At 30.9% G+C, this 19886-nt stretch overlaps 1 protein-coding gene across 1 annotated transcript; it reads left to right on the plus strand.

The window, feature by feature from the left end:
- Positions 1-257: 257 nt before the first annotated feature.
- Positions 258-19299, plus strand: LOC130981366 (probable cyclic nucleotide-gated ion channel 20, chloroplastic). Its single transcript, XM_057904956.1, has 14 exons — positions 258-388; positions 4491-4936; positions 5475-5666; positions 5777-5843; positions 11804-11828; positions 12259-12400; positions 12894-13142; positions 13346-13597; positions 13674-13819; positions 14006-14083; positions 16017-16146; positions 17365-17611; positions 18014-18176; positions 19188-19299. Exons 2-14 carry the CDS (start codon positions 4814-4816, stop codon positions 19297-19299), a joined length of 1926 nt encoding a protein of 641 aa, XP_057760939.1. The 5' UTR covers positions 258-388; positions 4491-4813.
- The last annotated feature ends 587 nt before the right edge of the window (positions 19300-19886 follow it).

Genomic DNA, 19886 nt, shown 5'->3' on the forward strand with positions numbered 1-19886 from the left:
ATAGGTGGGTTTTTTGTTTTTTGGCGGTTACAATTTTTTAGTCTGGCCCATTTTTTTTTGACGAGTTACACAGACCGACCCGACAGATTTAGGCCCATTTGTCACCTCTACTGTATATACACCAAAAAAAAATTATTTTTTTCATATAGAAAAAATAGCCCCCTTTTTTTTGTCGCAAAAGGATAGTGAATTAGTGACCAATAAAAATACATGTCATCTCTGACGCACATAGACAATTATTGCAACTCTCACTTCATTAATAACAAGTCTTCCATTGACTTCTCTTACAAAGTCTTCTTCAATTCCTGGCACCACAGACTACTCTCTGCTTGCTTTAATGCTGTAAAAGTAATTGGTGGGCTTGGACTGGAACCTCATCAGTACACAGGTTTTACTGTTTTCTTTTCTCTTATTCTTATTAACTTTTTCCTCACTGTTTATTATTTACTGTAAGTGTATTTTCTTTTTTTCTTTTTTGTTTTTAACTCATCACACACTCCGCTTGATCCTGAATTCTTCCTAAACCAGGTGCAAATATTCCTAGCAAATGCTTTCATATAGTTCGTTAATTATATAGTATGGCACATATGTGTTAGTTCTAAACACAAAACAAGAACTTGTGCATGAACGGCATATAGCAAGTTGGGTCGAACATGTATTTGGATCATTGTGCAGTTAATATAAGGTTCAGAGTGTGTCTTATTGTTTTCTTTCAGGCTTCAGAGGATTTAGGAGAGTAGATCCCATCACTTCTCTTTGAATACATAATTAAATTCCATTGTCTAATTCTTTTGTTTATGTTGGTGGATACTAAAATGAACCAACGCAACTAAAATTTAAGTGTAAAATGAGAGTGGAATTGAACACAATATTTTATCGCTAGGCAGTATTAAAAATAATATAATTAAATAAAAATATTATAAACTTCTAAATATTATTAAGTTTTAATTTTTTTTAAATAAAAATATTATAAATATTATTAAGTTTTAATTTTTTTTAAATAAAACACAACTATAATAAAATTTTATATAATTTAATTAAATATATCAAATTAAATATAATTTAAATATAAATTTAATATAATAATATACACATAAAATTTTTAATATATAAATTAAAATAAAATAAATTAAAATTATTTACATAATTTATACATATAAAAATATTTAAATAAATTTTTTTGGCAAACATTTTGTAAATTCCTGTAAAACGAGTACCTTAATCTCCACTCTGTTAAGTTTTTTTTTTTTATGTCGTGGGTGTGGATTTTTTTCCTACCCCTATGTGTGCATCCTGTGGGGGCAATAATGAAGCCCAAGAGAAAAGAAAGAGAGAGCAGCTTGAGATAGTAACTAAAGAGAGCGTTTGCGGTGAGTGGCAGTGGCTCGTGTCGTGAGTGTATTTTTAATATAATTGAAGCGAGAAAATTTAAGTTTTATTTGATGACAATTTATTAAAATAAATCATTTACATTTTAATTTTATCGAATTATAATATTTAAAGATTGCATCCACAAATCGGATTAAGTTTATACGTAAATCGTTAGAGGGTATAGCGGTTTTCGTTTAAAGTTTAAATACAATAAAAAAGAAATTACGATTAATAAGATTAGAATTTTGTGTAGGTATTCGCATATCCGATCCGCATATTCGAATATCTGAAAAAATAAATAAACAATTTTTTTATGTTTTAATTTATTATTTAAAAAGTATGTTTAATATTATTCTAAGATTAAACATATTTAAAAGAATATATAAAAAATAAATTTTATTAATATTTTTTAATAAAAATAAGTTTTTAAAAATATTTTTGTGTTTTGTAAATATATCCGATATCTGATCTACAAATGTGCGGATTAGATCGCATCCAAACTTAAAAACTGCGGGTTTTGGATTCGATCCGATCCGCATTCACCTCTAATTAGTTTTGGATGATTCTTTTTTTTATATTTTATATATTTTTTTTCTTAAGATTTGAATGATTTTTTATTTTATGTTTTGGAATTTTTTTTAGAATTTTAAAATTTTTTTTAACAAAAGGAATTAGAATTTGCATAATAAATAATAAAAACTAAAAAGTGAATTAAAATAAAAAAAATAATTATTAATTATTAATTTTATATATTTTAAAAAATAAAATTTAAATATTTATTAATTAATAATAATTAATTAGTATAAAATATAGTTCAAAAATACTTGTTAGTTTATTATTGATTAGACCTATTAATTTTCTCAGCAGAATTGTTATTATATTTGGTTGGAAACAACAAAATCATATTTGGTTGCATGAATAGCGATAAACATGTAAGATATTGTGTCATAGACTCATAAAAAGATACGAGTGAAAAAATTTAAATTGTTTGGACCAATGCTTTCTTACTCCTTTTATATAAGGTGCTTTTGCTTACGGCAGAGATTAGGGCAAAACATAAATCAAATCAGCTCATTAGTCTATTTAAATTCGATTTGTTAATAATTTAATAAGTTAAATTTGTAAGATAGTGAGTTGAGTTTGAACATAAAATTGAATTTATAAATTAAATCAATTAAACTTAGATAAGTTTAATTTATTAGTTCGTGAGTAACTCGATTTCATATATATATAAATAAAATTATTAATACATATATTTTATACGTATTTAATCTATATTTTTAATATATATATATATATATATATATATATATATATATATATATATATATATTAGGATGAATTCTACTCAACATTTACTAAAATAATATGTAAATTATTCTTTATGATGTGTCACATTTTAATTGAATATTTGCTTTTAATTTGAATTACTATCTTAACCATAATTAGATTATATTGTAATTAAATTTTTAAAAGGGGTAAATATATAATTTATTAAAAGATTAGAAACTTATTTTTTTAATTTTTCAAATCACGTTAACGGTGGCTTTAATCCTAAATTCTTCTTTCTCTTTCTCTCTTAATGTCACTCAACAACTCTTCCCCACTAATCAGCCTCTCCTGAAATCTCAAAAAACCGAACTCTTGAGTCCAGAAGTCACAATCGCCGGCTCTTCTAATTCGTCTCACCAGCTCCGATGTGTCTCCAACACTGCGTCGTCCGGCTCCCCTACTCTGTGTCGTCGCGTCTCCTTATTCCAGTGCGTCTCTCGTCGTCACGTCCTCGTCCTTCGCTGCTATCATCCCGAGCTAGAGTCTACTTCGCCGTGTTTAGACAAGTTGGTTTTCTCTCTTCTTTGCATTCTTGAAATTTCCTATCAGTTTTTTTTTTAATTATTTAGTTGGCTTATAATTTGATTACAACCAACGAAACGGTGCTGCTTAGGAAGCGCGACGAAAAAGGAATGAGAGAGGAGCGACGAGGACGAAGGAATGAGGGGAGAGCGAAAGATTGAAAGCCATTACAGAAGATTAGGATACATCTTTTGAAAATGATTTGAAGAAAAAGTCATATTTCAAATTTTAATATTTAAAAAAACTGCATAATTATCCATTTTAAAAATTAATTTAATTATAAAATAATTTAACTATAGTTAATTTAATAACTAATTAAAAAATAACCCATCACACAGCATAAGTTAAAAGGTATAATAAAATTTACTATATTTTAATAATTTTAATTATTTAAAATTTTATATTTATTTTTAAACTTAAAAATAAACTCGATTATTAATAAGTCGAATCGTGAGCCCAACCTATGGTGTACCGGTTGTTATGCCAATAGCAGCGCCGGGCTGCTAAGTTGGTATGGAAGAACTGCTGCGCCGCGGGAAATCCTTCTCTATACAAGTTCTCGGACGAGGTTTTTGAACAGAACTTCGATAGGCGAGAGGTGTAAGCACCGCGAGGTGTGAAGCGATCTCGTACTAAACGAAACAACTTTCTCTTATGTTATAGGGTCGCGAAGAATTTAGCTGCCAACCCTAGTCAGCAAGCTGAAATGAAAAAGTCCTTTCAATAAGGTAAGCTTCATAGCTCCAACCTAGGTTAGGTTAGGGGGTCGTTAGACCGCCGCGCCGCTTACTTACTAAGCGCTGGGAGCCAAACTCAATTTTTCACTCAACTTGTTTGAGTTTTACCCTAGCTAGAGATAAAGAGGAAAAAAAGAAAACACCTGGGTGTCTTTTTTCCTCTTATTTTAACCCAAAAAAATAATAATAAATACAAAGCACGTCTCTGTATGCTATGTACTCTTGTAATATGTATGTGAGCGTGAATCTTTATATAATTTCGAGTATGCCCTAGTTTTTACGTTTTCCAACATAATACTTTTAGTCTTAAGACACATTTGGTTTGGATTTCTCTTTTATTTACATTTTCAGTGTTTTTTTGTGTGTGCAATTTCTTCAATATTTTATTATGTTATTTGCTGGTTTTCTTATTAAGTTGTTACCTTCTCTTTGGTTATCAGCTACTTAGACTCACATGACTAGTATTATGGAACATAGACACACTTAAAAACATATCCAATGTGTTGTTTTCTCTATGAAAGAATACAGAGTAAACATGGCTAAGTTGGAAATAGAAGAGGAGCCAATGCTATCATCAAATGCACAATCATCCCATGAACTCAAGTATTCTAGTTTCCGGAGGATCCTATCAAGGAGACGAAGCGCATCCATGTACATTCCCATGGTGTCTATGGACCCATATTACAACAGAGAACCAAGTCTTGGAGAGCATAGTCGTCGTCAACTTAACAGCGTCAGAACCTTCCCGCCCAAGATTGATGAACTATATGCCACCCTTGGAACCCAAAATATTTTCAAACAAAGTGGAGTTACTGTGACTGAAAACAGTGAAAACAACTGGGACGACAACTATGATTGGGAACATACACCACCCGCAGGGATTGATTTGTAATAATTATTTTTGTATTAGGGTCGGTACTCATGATAATGCTCACCAAGGAATTCCAAGAACTCCGACTAGATTTGATCAAGAGGTATATACTTGTTTCTTTCTGAAGTAGATTATTTGTAATCTTTTTCTTTTTTTTCAATATTTATTTCAGAGTTTAATTTTATGTAAAATCTTAACTATTGTAATTTTGATGTAAAGTTGATAGTTAAAAATGATTAGATGACAATTTAATTAAACTTATTAAATCTTTTAATAATTTTCAGCTATCAACTTTTTACCAAAATAATTACAGATGAATGTTTGTCTTTATTTTAGTATATTCAGTCATTGACATGTTACACCATCATTCAATCACATCCTTTTATAATTTTTATAGCTATTTTTATTTATGTGATATTATATAATTGTAAATATATGGGTAAAATCGAGTTAAAGCTCACTTTGATTTTTGAGATTGACAAGTTACACTCTGATTTAGTTCTAATCAGTGCAATTCGTCAATCTCAAAGATCAAATGAGAACTTAACTCGGATAAAATGACTTGAAAAAATCAAAATTAAATTCTTATTTATATAACCAATTATGATGATTTTCGCCTCCCGCTATTTTGAATTTCACAGTACCACGATGACATTCATGGCGATGAAGAGGATTTTGTCAAAAAAGTGTTATCATTCATCTCTTCATGTATTCCTAAAGTTATAAGCCCACACTCAAAACGGGTCAAGCAATGGAACAAGATTATAGCTATCTTTTGTTTGGTGGCAATATTTCTCGATCCATTATTTTTCTTCATACTGTATGTACAAAAGGTATAATTATTTTCATGTAACTTAATTAGTGCATAATCTTGTAAGTTGTAGTTACTAATCTTTCTGTAATACTCTTGATTTTCTCTATATATTTCCTATTCATCCTATAGGATTTCAACTGCATTGTTATCAACTGGACAAGGACAATACCACTTGTTGTACTTAGAAGCTTGAATGATTAAGGGTGTGTGTGGTTGGAGGGAATACAAATATATTTCCAGGAATTTTGAGATGGGAATATTTTATTCCCATGTTTGGTTCAAGATATAAAAAATTATTCCTGTGTATGTTTTATTCCCTGGAATTAAAATCCAATCCATTTCATTCCCATCTCCCCCCTGATTATCTTTCATTCCAATGGGAATGGAATGTGTATAATAAAGTGAAAAGACCAAAATGCCCTTATTAATTTCACTCCAACCCTTCTTCTCAGATTTTTACTCCTCATTTCATCAGAAACCCAAACCCTAGCAGAGCCCCAATCCCATCGAAACTAAAACCTAGCCGAACTTCTTCCCCAAATTCATGGAGGCTCCACCGGCGTTAGCACCGTCTCGCCGCCGATTTGAGTTTGCACGACCACCCCTCACCTTATTCTAGAAGGAAATTCACTTCAATCCTTCGTTTGCGTTCGTGTTCCATCATCGCAGCTCACGTCGGTTCACCGCCACTGTATGCTTGCCGTCGTCGCTGCCGCGCCTCTAGCCGGATCCTTCGCGTCGCGTGCTCACGTTTGGTCTCTCTCCTCCATCACTCGCTTGCTTGGTGTCGAGTTCGCCGTCGACGAGGAAGCTTTGCCACTGTTTCTCTAGTGCTTCGCATACGGTTCTTTCTCTCTCCCTCTGTCTCTCTTTCACTTTCGATCTCTCTCTCTCTTTCTCTCTCTCTCTCTCTCTTGCCCTCTTTCACTTTCTTCTGTTAGTTGCAGGGGATACTAAATAAGAGCAAATTGGTTGCTATTGATGCTGGAAACAGGGGCTACCCTCCAAATAAGGTATGTAAGTTGATGATTACGATGCTTTTGACACCAAATTTCTGATGATTTGATGATGACACTGATATGAGGTAGTTAACATCGTTGTTAAGTTTGCATAAGGTCACAAGTTGAAAAGTTGTTTTCCACAGTGAGTGCTTTTGAGTTTTGGTGTTTGAAATTTAAGGGGAGAAAATGAATGTTAGATGGTGAATTGGTGATTGAGTTTTGGAGCACATCACCTAGTCATGTGTTTGCTGTTTTTTTATTGTTTTTCAAGAACCAAAACTGCTTGTAATTCTTTTACTCTGCCAGATATTTGCAATTATGTCACTGAGAGCTAAAAAAGATAACTCTAACCTGGTTTTACTTATCATATGTTTTCTGTGGGGTGTGACAACTGAGAACTGCATACATATCTGTGAAGATGCTCTGTAACATTTGGAAGAAATCAAAGCAGCTTTAAATTTTGATGCTAAACACGTATTTATTTTTTTTCTTGTTACAGAGACTTGATTGCTAATTACCGAAATTCTGTCGAGGAGCTTGTTAAGTTTGAGCCATAGGAGCCTGTCAATTTTCAAGTTGGCTAAAAACCACAACTATTGTATTATTTAAAATATTCAAAAATGCATTGTTCTGATGTTTCAGTTTATTCTTAATATCTTCATTGCACAAATTCAAATAGTTACTGTTGTAGTTACTTCTTAGGCAGAACATATTTTCTTGTGTGAACTTTATTAATATGTATGTGAACTTTATACGAGTATACAAAAATGCTAGGCCTATGATGACATGGGAGTTCAATGAGGTTATGGTTATTATTTGAGTGGGTTCATTAGACTATTATTAGTAGTATACCAGTGCCTCTGGTTGCTTGTGTTTTGTTGCCTTAATTGAGCTGTGGCCTTAGAGAACTGAACTTTATTTATAGAAGAGTTTATCAACTCTGCACTTATCTTTTCTTACTTTGCAATATGGTATTGAGATCTATGTGAGATTTATTGTCCTATTATCTTTTTTATTTTAGGTTGTGGGTCCACTTCTCTGCTATATATCTTGTCAATGGATTCATTTGCTTGCTACTGTTTTATGTAAGTTCATGATCTCGTAGCTCATGGAAGAAATCCCCATGGTTTAGGTAGCATTTGGTTGCTGTTCCAACACAAATAAGAGACAGACGTTAGAGACCAAAAACTTAAAACTGTCACTGTCCTCATAGTTATCAGATAGTTTATATACTTTCGAAATATAGGAACATACATGACATGTTTCAAGGATAATTTTTTAAGTCAATTTTTGAACCTCCAAAATGCAGAGAAGCAAGAGACACATTTTAAGACGAATATGCAATGCATAAATATTTGTTATTTCTTTTGCTGGTATATAGAATATTAAAAAAAGAAAAAAGAAAAAAAAATAATAACATGATAATAGTTGTGTCTTATTCATTGATTGTTGTATGCAAGTAGATATAGTTTATCTGAGAAGCAACAGTTGAATTTATTACTCATTTGTCAACATTATTTTTAATTTCCAGGAATATAGACACATATCTTCAAGAAGAATTTCTTTCTTTTATTCATCCAAACCTCAGCTTCATCAGTTTACCATTTTGGCCCGCAGCACTCCTACTTACCCCGGTTGCAGCATTAGTGATAGTGTTGAGAACTTCTTTAAAGACCTTTATCCTTCTATATACCTTTATCCTTCTTGGTGAGTACCGCGTTGAGATTTTAGTTTTTGTAAATTTATATTTTACTCTTTTTTAAGGGGTTCAAAATTTTGTGGCTTTGATTCTGTTCTGCTTATTTGTTCACTCAAGATTTTTTAGTATTTCCTAAAAATCATAGTATGGATAACATAAACTCGTGTAATCTGCAACTTCAGGGAAATACAAAATTACTTATTACTCCTATATTCAGAGTACAATATTGAATAACTAATTAACAACTTTCTAATAATAGTAGGTAGTAACCTTAGAGACAGTTATAATCTGACTTTGAAGTTTACCATAATTGACTAAGTTATATAGGTTTACTAAAATTTCCGTTGCCTTTATGCTTGTATAGAAATTATTGATTGAGATTTCATGTTTGGCCTAATTAATGCTTTCCCTCTATGAAATGCTTGTTAATTGCTGTTCTTTTCATACTTGTGTGATTCCCTGCTTTAAGATGATAAAAAATTGTCTTGTGTTATTTTCTACTTCTATAGAAAATGGAAGAGAATACTCGACCTAATTCAAAGCAAACTAAGCGTCAATGGACGCTACACGAAGATGAAAAATTAGTTGAGTGTTTGGTAGAGCTTGCAACTACTTCTTGGAAGTGTGACAATGGCACATTTAAATCCGGTTATGGAAAATATTTGGAAAAAATGCTGCATGAAAAGATTCCTGGATGTGATCTTAAGGTACAGTTTTTTTACAAAATACTTTTTTTCTTTGTTTATAATTCTGTATTTGTGTTATAATTGTATAGTTTACAAAATATTTATGCTTCTATATTGAGATGCTTTACTGTTGTCATTTATTTTTAAGATGATGATGGGATAGAGATGAAAGGACCAGAAAGAATTTAGTTTGAATATTTAAAAATTGTAGTGTTAAAATTAAATAAAAAAATTTTATATTCAACTTACATATAAACTTTACCTTATTCATAATAAGTTGGTTATTCAAAAACTGAATGATTATTACTGCTCCATACATTCACTATATTTAGTTATGCTTGGATGAATTGTGGTGTCATATACAGAGTAGTAATAATTCTAAACTGTTTTGCTATGTTTAGGCTAATCCACACATTGAATCAAGGGTGAAATTACTAAAAAGATAATATTTTGCAATAGTTGAGATGATGGGCACGGCTGGGAGTGAATTTGGTTGGAATGACAAAGATAAAATGATTGTGGTGGAGCGACAAATTTTCAATGAATGGAAGAGTGTAAATTCTAAATAACTTTCTTAATACAAGTTTATTTATCTTAAGCTTTTTAATATTAATTGCTTATTTATTTTCTTTTAATTTCAGTCCCATCCTAATGCTAATGGCCTCTATAATAAACCATTTCCACATTTTGAGGAGTTGGGAATAGCATTTGGTAGAGATAGGGCTCAAGGAGGCAATGCAGAAAATGTAACTCAAGCAGTTGCTACAATGGAGGCTGAGTGCGAAGCAACCTTGAGTAATCGGCAAGTGAATGAAAACACCCAAGTAAATTTGGAAGAGACCGAAATGGAATATGAAGCTGATTCTCAAGTACGTAAGCAATTGACTTTAATTCATGTACATAAATTCACTTATTGTTGATCTTACTGCTGTGTATTCTTGGATTTTGGAGTGATTCTTCATTAGTTCATTTACTTTAATATGTGCCTGTGACTAGCCTTAACTATTTTCATCATGTTGAGCATTTAGATAGAAATACTGATCTTCATTTCTGTGGAGTATAATAACAAAGAAAAAAAGAATATGAATGTAATTATGCAAACAGAATTAGAATCAGGGTAGTTAATATTCTATTAGGTTCTGTTTAGTTAGTTAATGTTGTTAGTCTTGCTGGCCAAGGCAGAGATAATACTTGTATATACAAGTGTAGAGCATGTATAATCAGTTAGGCTACTTGTTCTTCATTTCTATCAATATTGAATAATCTTCTGATGTTCCTGCTGGTGTTGCTTTCAATTTTTAGGAGCCTCCAACTCCTGGTGTTCCTGTTGCTCCCAGTGCTTCTGCTGCTCCTAGTTCTTCTGCTGCTCCTAGTGCTTCATATATAGAAAGGAATAAAAGAAAGAGAGGGAGCAAAAGTAAGGAAGTGATTGACATAGTAGTAGAATCAATGAGAGATATGAAAGGTGCTTATCAAGAACACACAACCGTTTTAGTTGATATGGTTTCTTGTTTTAAGCATGAGAAAGAAGGAGCTGAGCGCAGAATGAAGCTAATGGCACTGTTGAGAGATGTTCCTGGTTTGAGTGGTGATGATAGAATGAAGGCTGGCCTTAGCATTCTAAGGGACAATAGTCTGATCGACATGGTGTTCCAACTTCAACCGGGGGAACTTTTGCCATTTTTGAAGAAATTGCTTTAAATATTGATATTTTTGAATTTTTATTGAATATTATAGTGACTAGATAGGAAGACATTTGTGCCAATTATTGCTGTTGTTTTGTGAGGAATATAAGTAGCTAAAACCCTAGTTCCTAATGCCATTATATCGCGTTTTAAGATCCATGGAAAACTAGTTAAAGTTCCTCTTGAACTAGAATGTGTAGCAACTGGTGATGGCTTGATTCCAAGAAATGTTTGTTGAAAATTGATGGTGGATTTTAGATTTTTGTTGCTTTGTGTATAATTGATCACAGATTTTGCATCTTTGGAAGTAATTACAATGCTAGGAGAATAGAAATGCCGCCATTTAGTTAGTTGAGGATCATCTAAGATGAACACTGCTCCTTTTACATTGTCATAGTCACTAATTTAATTATGATAAAATTGATTTTAATTAAACATTTGTTATTAAGGGTATTATAGTAAATTTATTAGTAGAGATAAAATTTAGAGTCGATAATAATTTAACTAAAGATATTTGTTATTAGAAATATTTTAGTAAATTTAAAAAAATTTAGACTCAATAATAATTTTAACTAAACATATTTGTTATTAGGGGTATTTTTAGTAAAAAATTTAGAGTCAATAATAATTTAACTAAACATATTTGTTATTAGGGATATTTTAGTAAATTTAAAATCAATAATAATTTTAACTAAACATATTTGTTATTAGGGGTATTTTAGTAAATTTAAAAACTTTTAATTTTAGTAAATTTAAAAAAATTTAGAATCAATAATAATTTTAACTAAGATATTTGTTATTAGGGGTATTTTAGTAAATTTAAAAAATATTTAACTTTTAGTCATTAATATTTTAATTTGAATGATTAAGGGTAATTTTGACATATTACATAATATGACCAAGATATTTAAACTCAACCAAACAAAAATTTAGTCATTCCTAGGATTATTACATAATATTCCAATGTATTAAATTTTACAACCAAATATGGGAATCATATATTCCAAGTAATCTCATTCCTAGGAATATAATGCCTAGAAATGAAATGACTTGGTAATAAAATTTAATCTTTGAACCACACATACCCTTAGTGTATTTCTTGAACATACTTCTTCAGATAATCTCTTAGCAAAACCTTTTTATTAAAAATAAACATTTTGGTATCAAAGGAACAGAGTCTACAAACTCTCTTACATCTATCATATTGTTCATTAGATTAGTACATCATACAACATTCTTAGGGATGATAAATAGGAAAATGCTATAAGGTCTGTTATTATCATGATTATAGTAGCTATGAAATTTTGATTGCAATTTAAAAATATAATTCAAATTAAGGTAATTTTTTTTATTTGATAACATTTTGAGAAAAAAGAGACTAAAGTAATAGACACTTCCATTTGTGTTTGAAGTCTTTTTTTTTTCTTAATTTATTGCATGATAACATAGAAGTTATGAATGCTACCATTGCTGTCATTATAATGAATGTCATGTGTAGTAAGAATTTTATTGTGCAATTCTAACTCTATCAAGTTTCATCTTTACAGTTTAGGTTGGCTTATCTTTCTGCTAGTACTGGATCAAGGGTGATTGATATAGTTGACCATCCAAAAGAGATTGCTATGCATTATTTGCATAGCTATTTTCTTCTTGATTTATTTGTAGTGATTCCTTTGTCTCAGGTAAAATTTTCCTTTCTTTTGACATTTTACTTACAACAATTTGAAAAGGTGTAGAAGTTACTTTTTTTTTTATCATTGACTTCTCAAAAAATTATTATTATTTGGTACCATTTTTAAAATTAACTTGTGATTTTCTAAAAATTTATTTAAAGTATTTATGAAAAAAAAAGTGATTTTTTCTCTTTTAAAAATTATCTATTACTGTAAATTTATAATAAATACTTCTATGACTAAAACTAAATACAAAATAATTTATTCATAAACTCTTTTTATAAATTTTTATATTTTATATTTTTTAAATTTTAATTAAGTTGTTTATCCAAACGACCATTAGTATTTAATATTTTGGATATCCGCAGATATATAATACCGCTTCTTTTATGTGAATCGTGAGGTTTAAAAACCTGAACATGAATATAGGACTAGTACTTTGAAAAAGATAGAATTTATGATGGATTTATTGTGTTGTAATTCTATAATGAAATATGTGCAGATAATAATATTGTTTGTGCTACCAAAATACTTGGATTCATCAGGAGCAAATCATTCAAAGAATCTTATATCTGTAGTAATTCTTGTGCAATACATCCCCAGATTATTCAGGTTCTTGCCATTGCTAATTGGCCAATCTCCAGCAGGAATCATATTTGAGTCAGCCTGGGCAAGTTGCACTCTCAATCTTCTCATTTTTATGCTCTCTGGCCATATTATTGGCTCTTGTTGGTATCTCTTTGGACTTCAGGTGAGTCAAAACAAACATAAAAATTAAAGTATCTTTGGAGGAAGCTTAGTTTGATAATTGTTTAAAAGATAGAAACTATATATTTAATTGTTATCTCTATTGTGAAAATAGAAAAGGAATCATCCCTCTAAAACCCTCTTCAATCATAAATGTGTTTCATTAAAGGAAAACCAATACCTTTTGTTCCCTCATTTTTGTTGCAGAGAGTTAATCAATGTTTGCTAGACGCTTGCCATAATGCTAACATCATTGGTTGCATGAAATATGTGGATTGTGGAAAAGGACATTCCTCTCACCAGACACAAGATTTGTGGACAAACAACGTAAATGCCACATCTTGTTTGAATTCTTTGTCTGGTGCTTTTTATTATGGGATCTATGCCAATGTTGTTCGACTTACTACAGGAAGCAACTTGATCAAAAAATATTTGTATGCACTTTTTTGGGGCTTCCAGGTATAGTTCTTCTTCTATTGCTAATATTAATTGTAAGACTAATTTTAATATCATTGTTCTTTCTTCCTGAATACAGCAAATCAGTACTCTTGCTGGTAATCTAACCCCAAGTGATTTTGAGTTGGAAGTCCTTTTCACAATGATAATCATAGGATTGGGGCTCTTGCTTTTTGCGCTTCTCATTGGAAACATACAAAACTTTCTTCAGAGTCTCGGACAAAGGTAAAATTCTGCTCTTTCATTCCATCTCTTCCTTACTTGTTTCATCACAATGTTTCTCTTATTCCTCAACAAGTAAAATATTCAGAGTTTCCCATATACTCTGCTTTCACGTTATTCCTTATAAAATGATTTTTTTTGCTAAATAAAATAATGTGTTTGATGTGTTTTCATCCATTTTATTTACAGAACACTAGAAATGCAACTTAGAAGCCGTGAAGTTGAGCAATGGATGAACCAGTTTCACTTATCAGAAGATCTAAGAAAGTAAGAAGGCACGCAATGAAATTATTTCAACAAAGCACTTCCACATAAATCATAAAAAATAATTGACTAAAGTTAGCTAAGTGAAATTTGATTCCCTGTATTTTGTCGTCTATAATATTAAATGCTATGAATACATAATGTTGGGAATAAAACACCATTCCCCCTTGAGAAAACACCTTTGACAGAGAAATAAAATAGACACGATCACAATACAATAATTTAACGTGGAAAGTCCAATTACCGGAGAAAAAAACCACGGCCGTTGTCAAATGACAACCAGAGAATATCACTATGTGAAAATTGTTACAACACATAGACTTCTTTCTCTCTAACACCGGCACCCCAGTACACCCACACTCTCTCAAAGCAAATATCTAACTACACCTCACAACACTCTCTAATCAAAGAGTATAGAGGAAAAGCAAAAATCAAATACAAGCTTAAAGTGTTTCTGACTGGTGCAAAAACAAATGGAGAACTTAGCCTCATATTTATAACCTAGGCTACCCACTCCATTTGCTATCCTAAGCAATGTGGGACTAATTCAACCAAATCCTAACAATCTCCACCTTGATTGAAATAGTCACACATCTTCAGCTTCCATTGTCAACACCGACAATTCTTTGCTGCCATTGTCTATACCGACAATCATAGTTCAGAGAACTATCATACTCCACCATGAAAGTATATTCACTTGGAATTAGACCACTCCAAGCATTTCGCCTTGGTACAGATCGAAACCTTGTTGAAAATTCATGGTGCAACTTTCAAATTGGCTTTTTCTGGAAGTTCTTCAGCCATCGACCTAACTCCGCCACACACCTTGCATCTCAACGCCAACCAATGCCCGTGTGCAATTGTGGACCCGATTGTCACATCTTATCCTTATCCATGGCAGTGCGGTAATACCATGAGGATACTTCTTGCCTTCTAGAGAACATCATCTTCTCTCATAGAGAGAGCAACCAGAGATCTTCTCTTTCAACGCCTTTTGCAAACCTGATTGTATCAACACATCCTTGACTTGTATTTGTCACAAGCCAAAATTGATTCTTCCATCAAATTTTTCTATTTTAAGCTTCACAACACTTGAATATCCTGACATTGTTGCAACCGTATACTAGAATAATATAACTCAACTGTAAACCGTGTACTAGGAAGAGTCCCCAGGAAAGAGAGGTGGGTCACAATGGACACACTTAAATACCAGGTCTTTCCTTAGCCAGAACCTTTTCAAACTGCACTCTCACAGTGTCACACTGCCTTCCAACAACAACAACAGCAACCAAAGATCAACCTCAAGCCACAGGACAAAATTCTTTTCTGATGTGGAAGGTCAGACTAGACCGCAACCACAGAGCATACTAAGAATAAATCTCACTAAACCGAAGCTCTGATACCACTTGTTGGGAATAAAACACCATTCCCCCTTGAGAAAACACCTTTGACAGAGAAATAAAATAGACACAATCACAACACAAGAATTTAACGTGGAAACTCCAATTACCGGAGAAAAAAACCACGGCCGTTGTCAAATGACAACCAGAGAATATCACTATGTGAAAATTGTTACAACACATAGACTTCTTTCTCTCTAACACCGGCACGTCAGTACACCCACACTCTCTCAAAGCAAATATCTAACTACACCTCACAACACTCTCTAATCAAAGAGTATAGAGGAAAAGAAAAAATCAGATACAAGCTTAAAGTATTTCTGACTGGTGCAAAAACAAATGGAGAACTTAGCCTCATATTTATAGCCTAGGCCACCCACTCCATTTGCTATCCTAAGCAATGTGGGACTAATTCAACCAAATCTTAACACATAGTATGCCTTATATTTTTCATTTTTATTTGGGTTGCCTCATGAAAATGTTATGATGAGCATATTATATATAAAGGAGTGAGAGAAAATATTTGTATGATGCAGGAGGATCAGACATGCCGAAAGGTATAATTGGATGGCAACAATAGGGATGAATGCACAAATGTTTATGGAGAATATGCCAGAAGATCTGCAGAGAGACATAAGACGTCATCTCTTCGAATTTATTAAGAAAGTAAGCACTATCTATAGCATATGACTAGTTATATATATACATATATTAACACCAATTAACTATCTTTACACTTCAAGTGAATCATAATTTTGGGGTTTAGATGTTGGATAAACTTTATCATTTCACCCTATGTTGAAAATGATGTATTTGTAGCATATTGTTCAAGGCTTTACTCCTTAGGAGCAGTTTGAAAATTTTCGTCATAACATAACTAGCATCATGTAGGTGGTGGAGTGGTAAAAAACAAGGTGGAAACTCAGGTGCAGTCGACTTCACGTGAAGTTTTGATACCTAAGAGTCGTTAGACGATTTGACTGATTTGACTAAATTTTCATCTAACTATCAAGTTCACGTGAAGTCGACTTCATCTGAGTTTTCACCAAAAAACAATTTGAGAGAATATTAGAAACTAATATAAAAGAAAGAGTGAAAGGTGAGTAGGAGAAATAACTATAGATTAGAGAAGATTAGTAAGGTTGGACATATATATAATATCTTCCATCTTATTATAGTAAGTTATGTAATTGCTACTCTTTATATTGTAACAAAATTAATTTGGTACTGAAATGATAAAATATTAAAATTATAAGGAACAAAAGTGTTTAGCTTATTATAGAAGGGAAGTTTTATGGTGCCTAAAAAATTAGATTAGAACTTAATTTGTCTAAAAGGTAAGAGAAAAAAGTGTAGATTTTACTTTTTTGTTTTATCATATAGTGTAAAAATTATACATGATAGACAACACCATTATAGAATTGACTTTCATCTCAATTTTTATATATTATAAAGATATAGAAAATAAATATAAAGAGGTAGAAGATAAATTGATTTAACAATGTTTTATAAGGTTAATTATAAACTTTTAAACCATAACAATTTAACTAAAAATGAAGTGAGACTATATAAATATTTAATAAGGGTAATTAACTATAAAAATTATTTTGAAGGCACGCCTATTTTATATTTATTATGAAATGAAATAAAATGTTTGTTTGGACACCATTAAATTAATAAAAAAAGATATTTTTTTATTGAAAACATATTTTTGTTTGGCGTGTTTAATAAATTTCTAATAATAAAAGTAAAAATATTTAAAAAAAAAACCATCTTATGATAATACAACACTAAACACTAGCCCGGTATATTTGAAAAAAAAAACCCTTAAATTAAAGTTATGTGAGAAAAAGCAAAAAGTTTGAGGATCTATATTTTATGCAGATTCGAATTTTCAGTTTAATGGATGAGCCTATTTTAGATGCCATTTGTGAGAGGCTTAGGCAAAAAGTATACTTCAAAAGAAGTACTATTTTGCATCCTGGTGATTTGGTAGAGAAAATGTTCTTTGTTTTGCGTGGGGAATTGAAGAGCATTGGCGAAGATGGAACTAGAGTTTTTTTAACCGAAAGGGATGCTTGTGGTGAAGAACTTTTAGTATGGTGTCTTGAAAATTCTTCGGTTAGCACAGGTACATGAATATTCAATATTGTGAAAACAACTTCAACTTTTCATTTAAGTATTTGAAATTTTGATTATGTCACGTGTATATAAAATCAACTACCAATATAAAAATATAAAATATATATTAAAATGAATTAAATTATATATATTTATATATAAATATATAAAGCCGATTTGATATGTAAATAGCATTTTTGTTTAAATTTAAAAACGTGTGATTTATTTTATTTGTTTTATGATAAATGTATTTTGGAGTTAAGAAGGATTGAATTCTAGACATTTAAGTCATAAAAATTCTGACACTATGTTATGATTTTTTAAAAAAAAAAACTTTAAAAACTAATAATAAAAGATATATAAATGATTATATCTCTAATATATTTTTTTTACAATTTAATTTTTGTTGCAGATGGTAAAAAGGCATGGCTTCCTGGACCAAGGTTACTTAGCAGAAGGACAGTAACGTGTTTAACGAATGTGGAGGTATATTCAATTGGAGCTGCTGACCTAGAAGCAATTACAATCCGTTTCACAAGATTCTTGCGAAATCCACTTGTTCAAAGAGCATTGAGGTCATTAAATTATCTTCTTATATTTCAATATTTTGCAGTTGGTTCGGTGTGAGCCTCATCGGTTTTTTTTCTTTTTCATGGGAATTTCGTAAATACTATCCACACCCTACAACTAGAACACTACTATTAGGTATTAGCTTAATATGCTCCTCATGAATGAATGAAAAATACTTAACCATAACTCCATAAGGATTATTATAATTAACCTCATAGCCTCGTTGCTGAGATATCTTTAGTCTTCGTTATTTTAACTTCTCTTTTTTAAATAAGGATAAACTTTTTTTAAGGGTAGTGCTAGGGAGTCAATGGCTTAAGTGTACAATGTGTACAATGGGCTAAATTTTTGGTCCATGAATAAAATGAACATCACCATACTAGCTAGAATAACCATCCGATACCAAGGATAACCATCCGGATACCAAGGATAATAAACATCTCAATAAAAAATTAAACTGATTTTGGAGTTCACCGAGTTCACCAAGGATCGAACTCTTGACCTTTCGAATCTAGAACTCTAATACCATATCCGAAACCACTCATCCCAAAAGCGTAACCTGACAGGACAATGTAACACTAATGGTCATATCTCTAATACTTCTTAAACCTCCATTGTACACATTGTACGCTTAGGCCATTGGCTCCCTAGACTTTTTCTTTTTTTAAATACATAATTATTCAAATATTTTTACAAAATTTTAAGTCAAATACATAAGTAATTTGTCAAATATAACAATTATTTATCACTTATAAAAAAATATTATTTTTATTGTATTTTAAAATATTTTTATGGTTATTAAAAGTGATGGATATTTTTTGTCAACGTATTAAAAAATTGGAGATAATTTTAATAGTTTATGTTTATGAATAGTGTAGATGAGTCCACCTTAGAGAGTTAAATAAATTCGTCGTCTGTAAAAAATATTGTTGTATTACGTTAATGTAATTTCCATTAGTATATTATTTTAAAATACAGTATTGCTGATGTAATCTCTGATAATTTATGATATTTAGGTTTGAATCACCTTATTTGAGATCCGTTGCAGCAACACGGATTCAAGTTGCATGGAGAAGATACTGGAAAAGACAACTAATACGTGCTCTCTCACAAGAAAATTACTATTAGGGATTATAGGCTACAAATACTATAAAGAGGGTTGAACTCATGATTACATCCAATTCCCAAGTTAAGTAGTGGAAACTAACTAGGAAGAATACTCAATTTTTTGTTGCATTGCTCAATTCTACCTTTCTAATTGTTCAATATTATAATATTGAATCCAGGATAAATTTTATTTCAAGCCGAAATGTGGGTATCATATCATGAGGATTGAGGCTACTCTGGCAAAGGTATAAAACTACATGTCACTTGGCTTTTCCAAAAGTATGAAGAATTCAATATTGCGATAATAGAAAGGAAAGTTTCGTGTATTAATATAAATAGCAATGATGTTGAACTAGATAAAGATGCCTATTTTATTTTTTGTTAAAGATATTTTTATGTTGTATTTTAATTAGTTTTTGTATAATTTATTCGGTGTTCTTTATCATATATTATTAAATTCTTTAAAAGATTTTCTTTCCAAAAACAATAAAAAGACATTTAATTTGGACTAAAATCAAAAAGGTAATAGATTAACTATTAGATTTTTTTTTTAAAATTATTTATATAAAAAAATATATCACATCCATCAAAATATATATATATACAAG

Source organism: Arachis stenosperma, chromosome 5, assembly GCF_014773155.1.
Source record: "Arachis stenosperma cultivar V10309 chromosome 5, arast.V10309.gnm1.PFL2, whole genome shotgun sequence".
Taxonomy (NCBI): domain Eukaryota; kingdom Viridiplantae; phylum Streptophyta; class Magnoliopsida; order Fabales; family Fabaceae; genus Arachis; species Arachis stenosperma.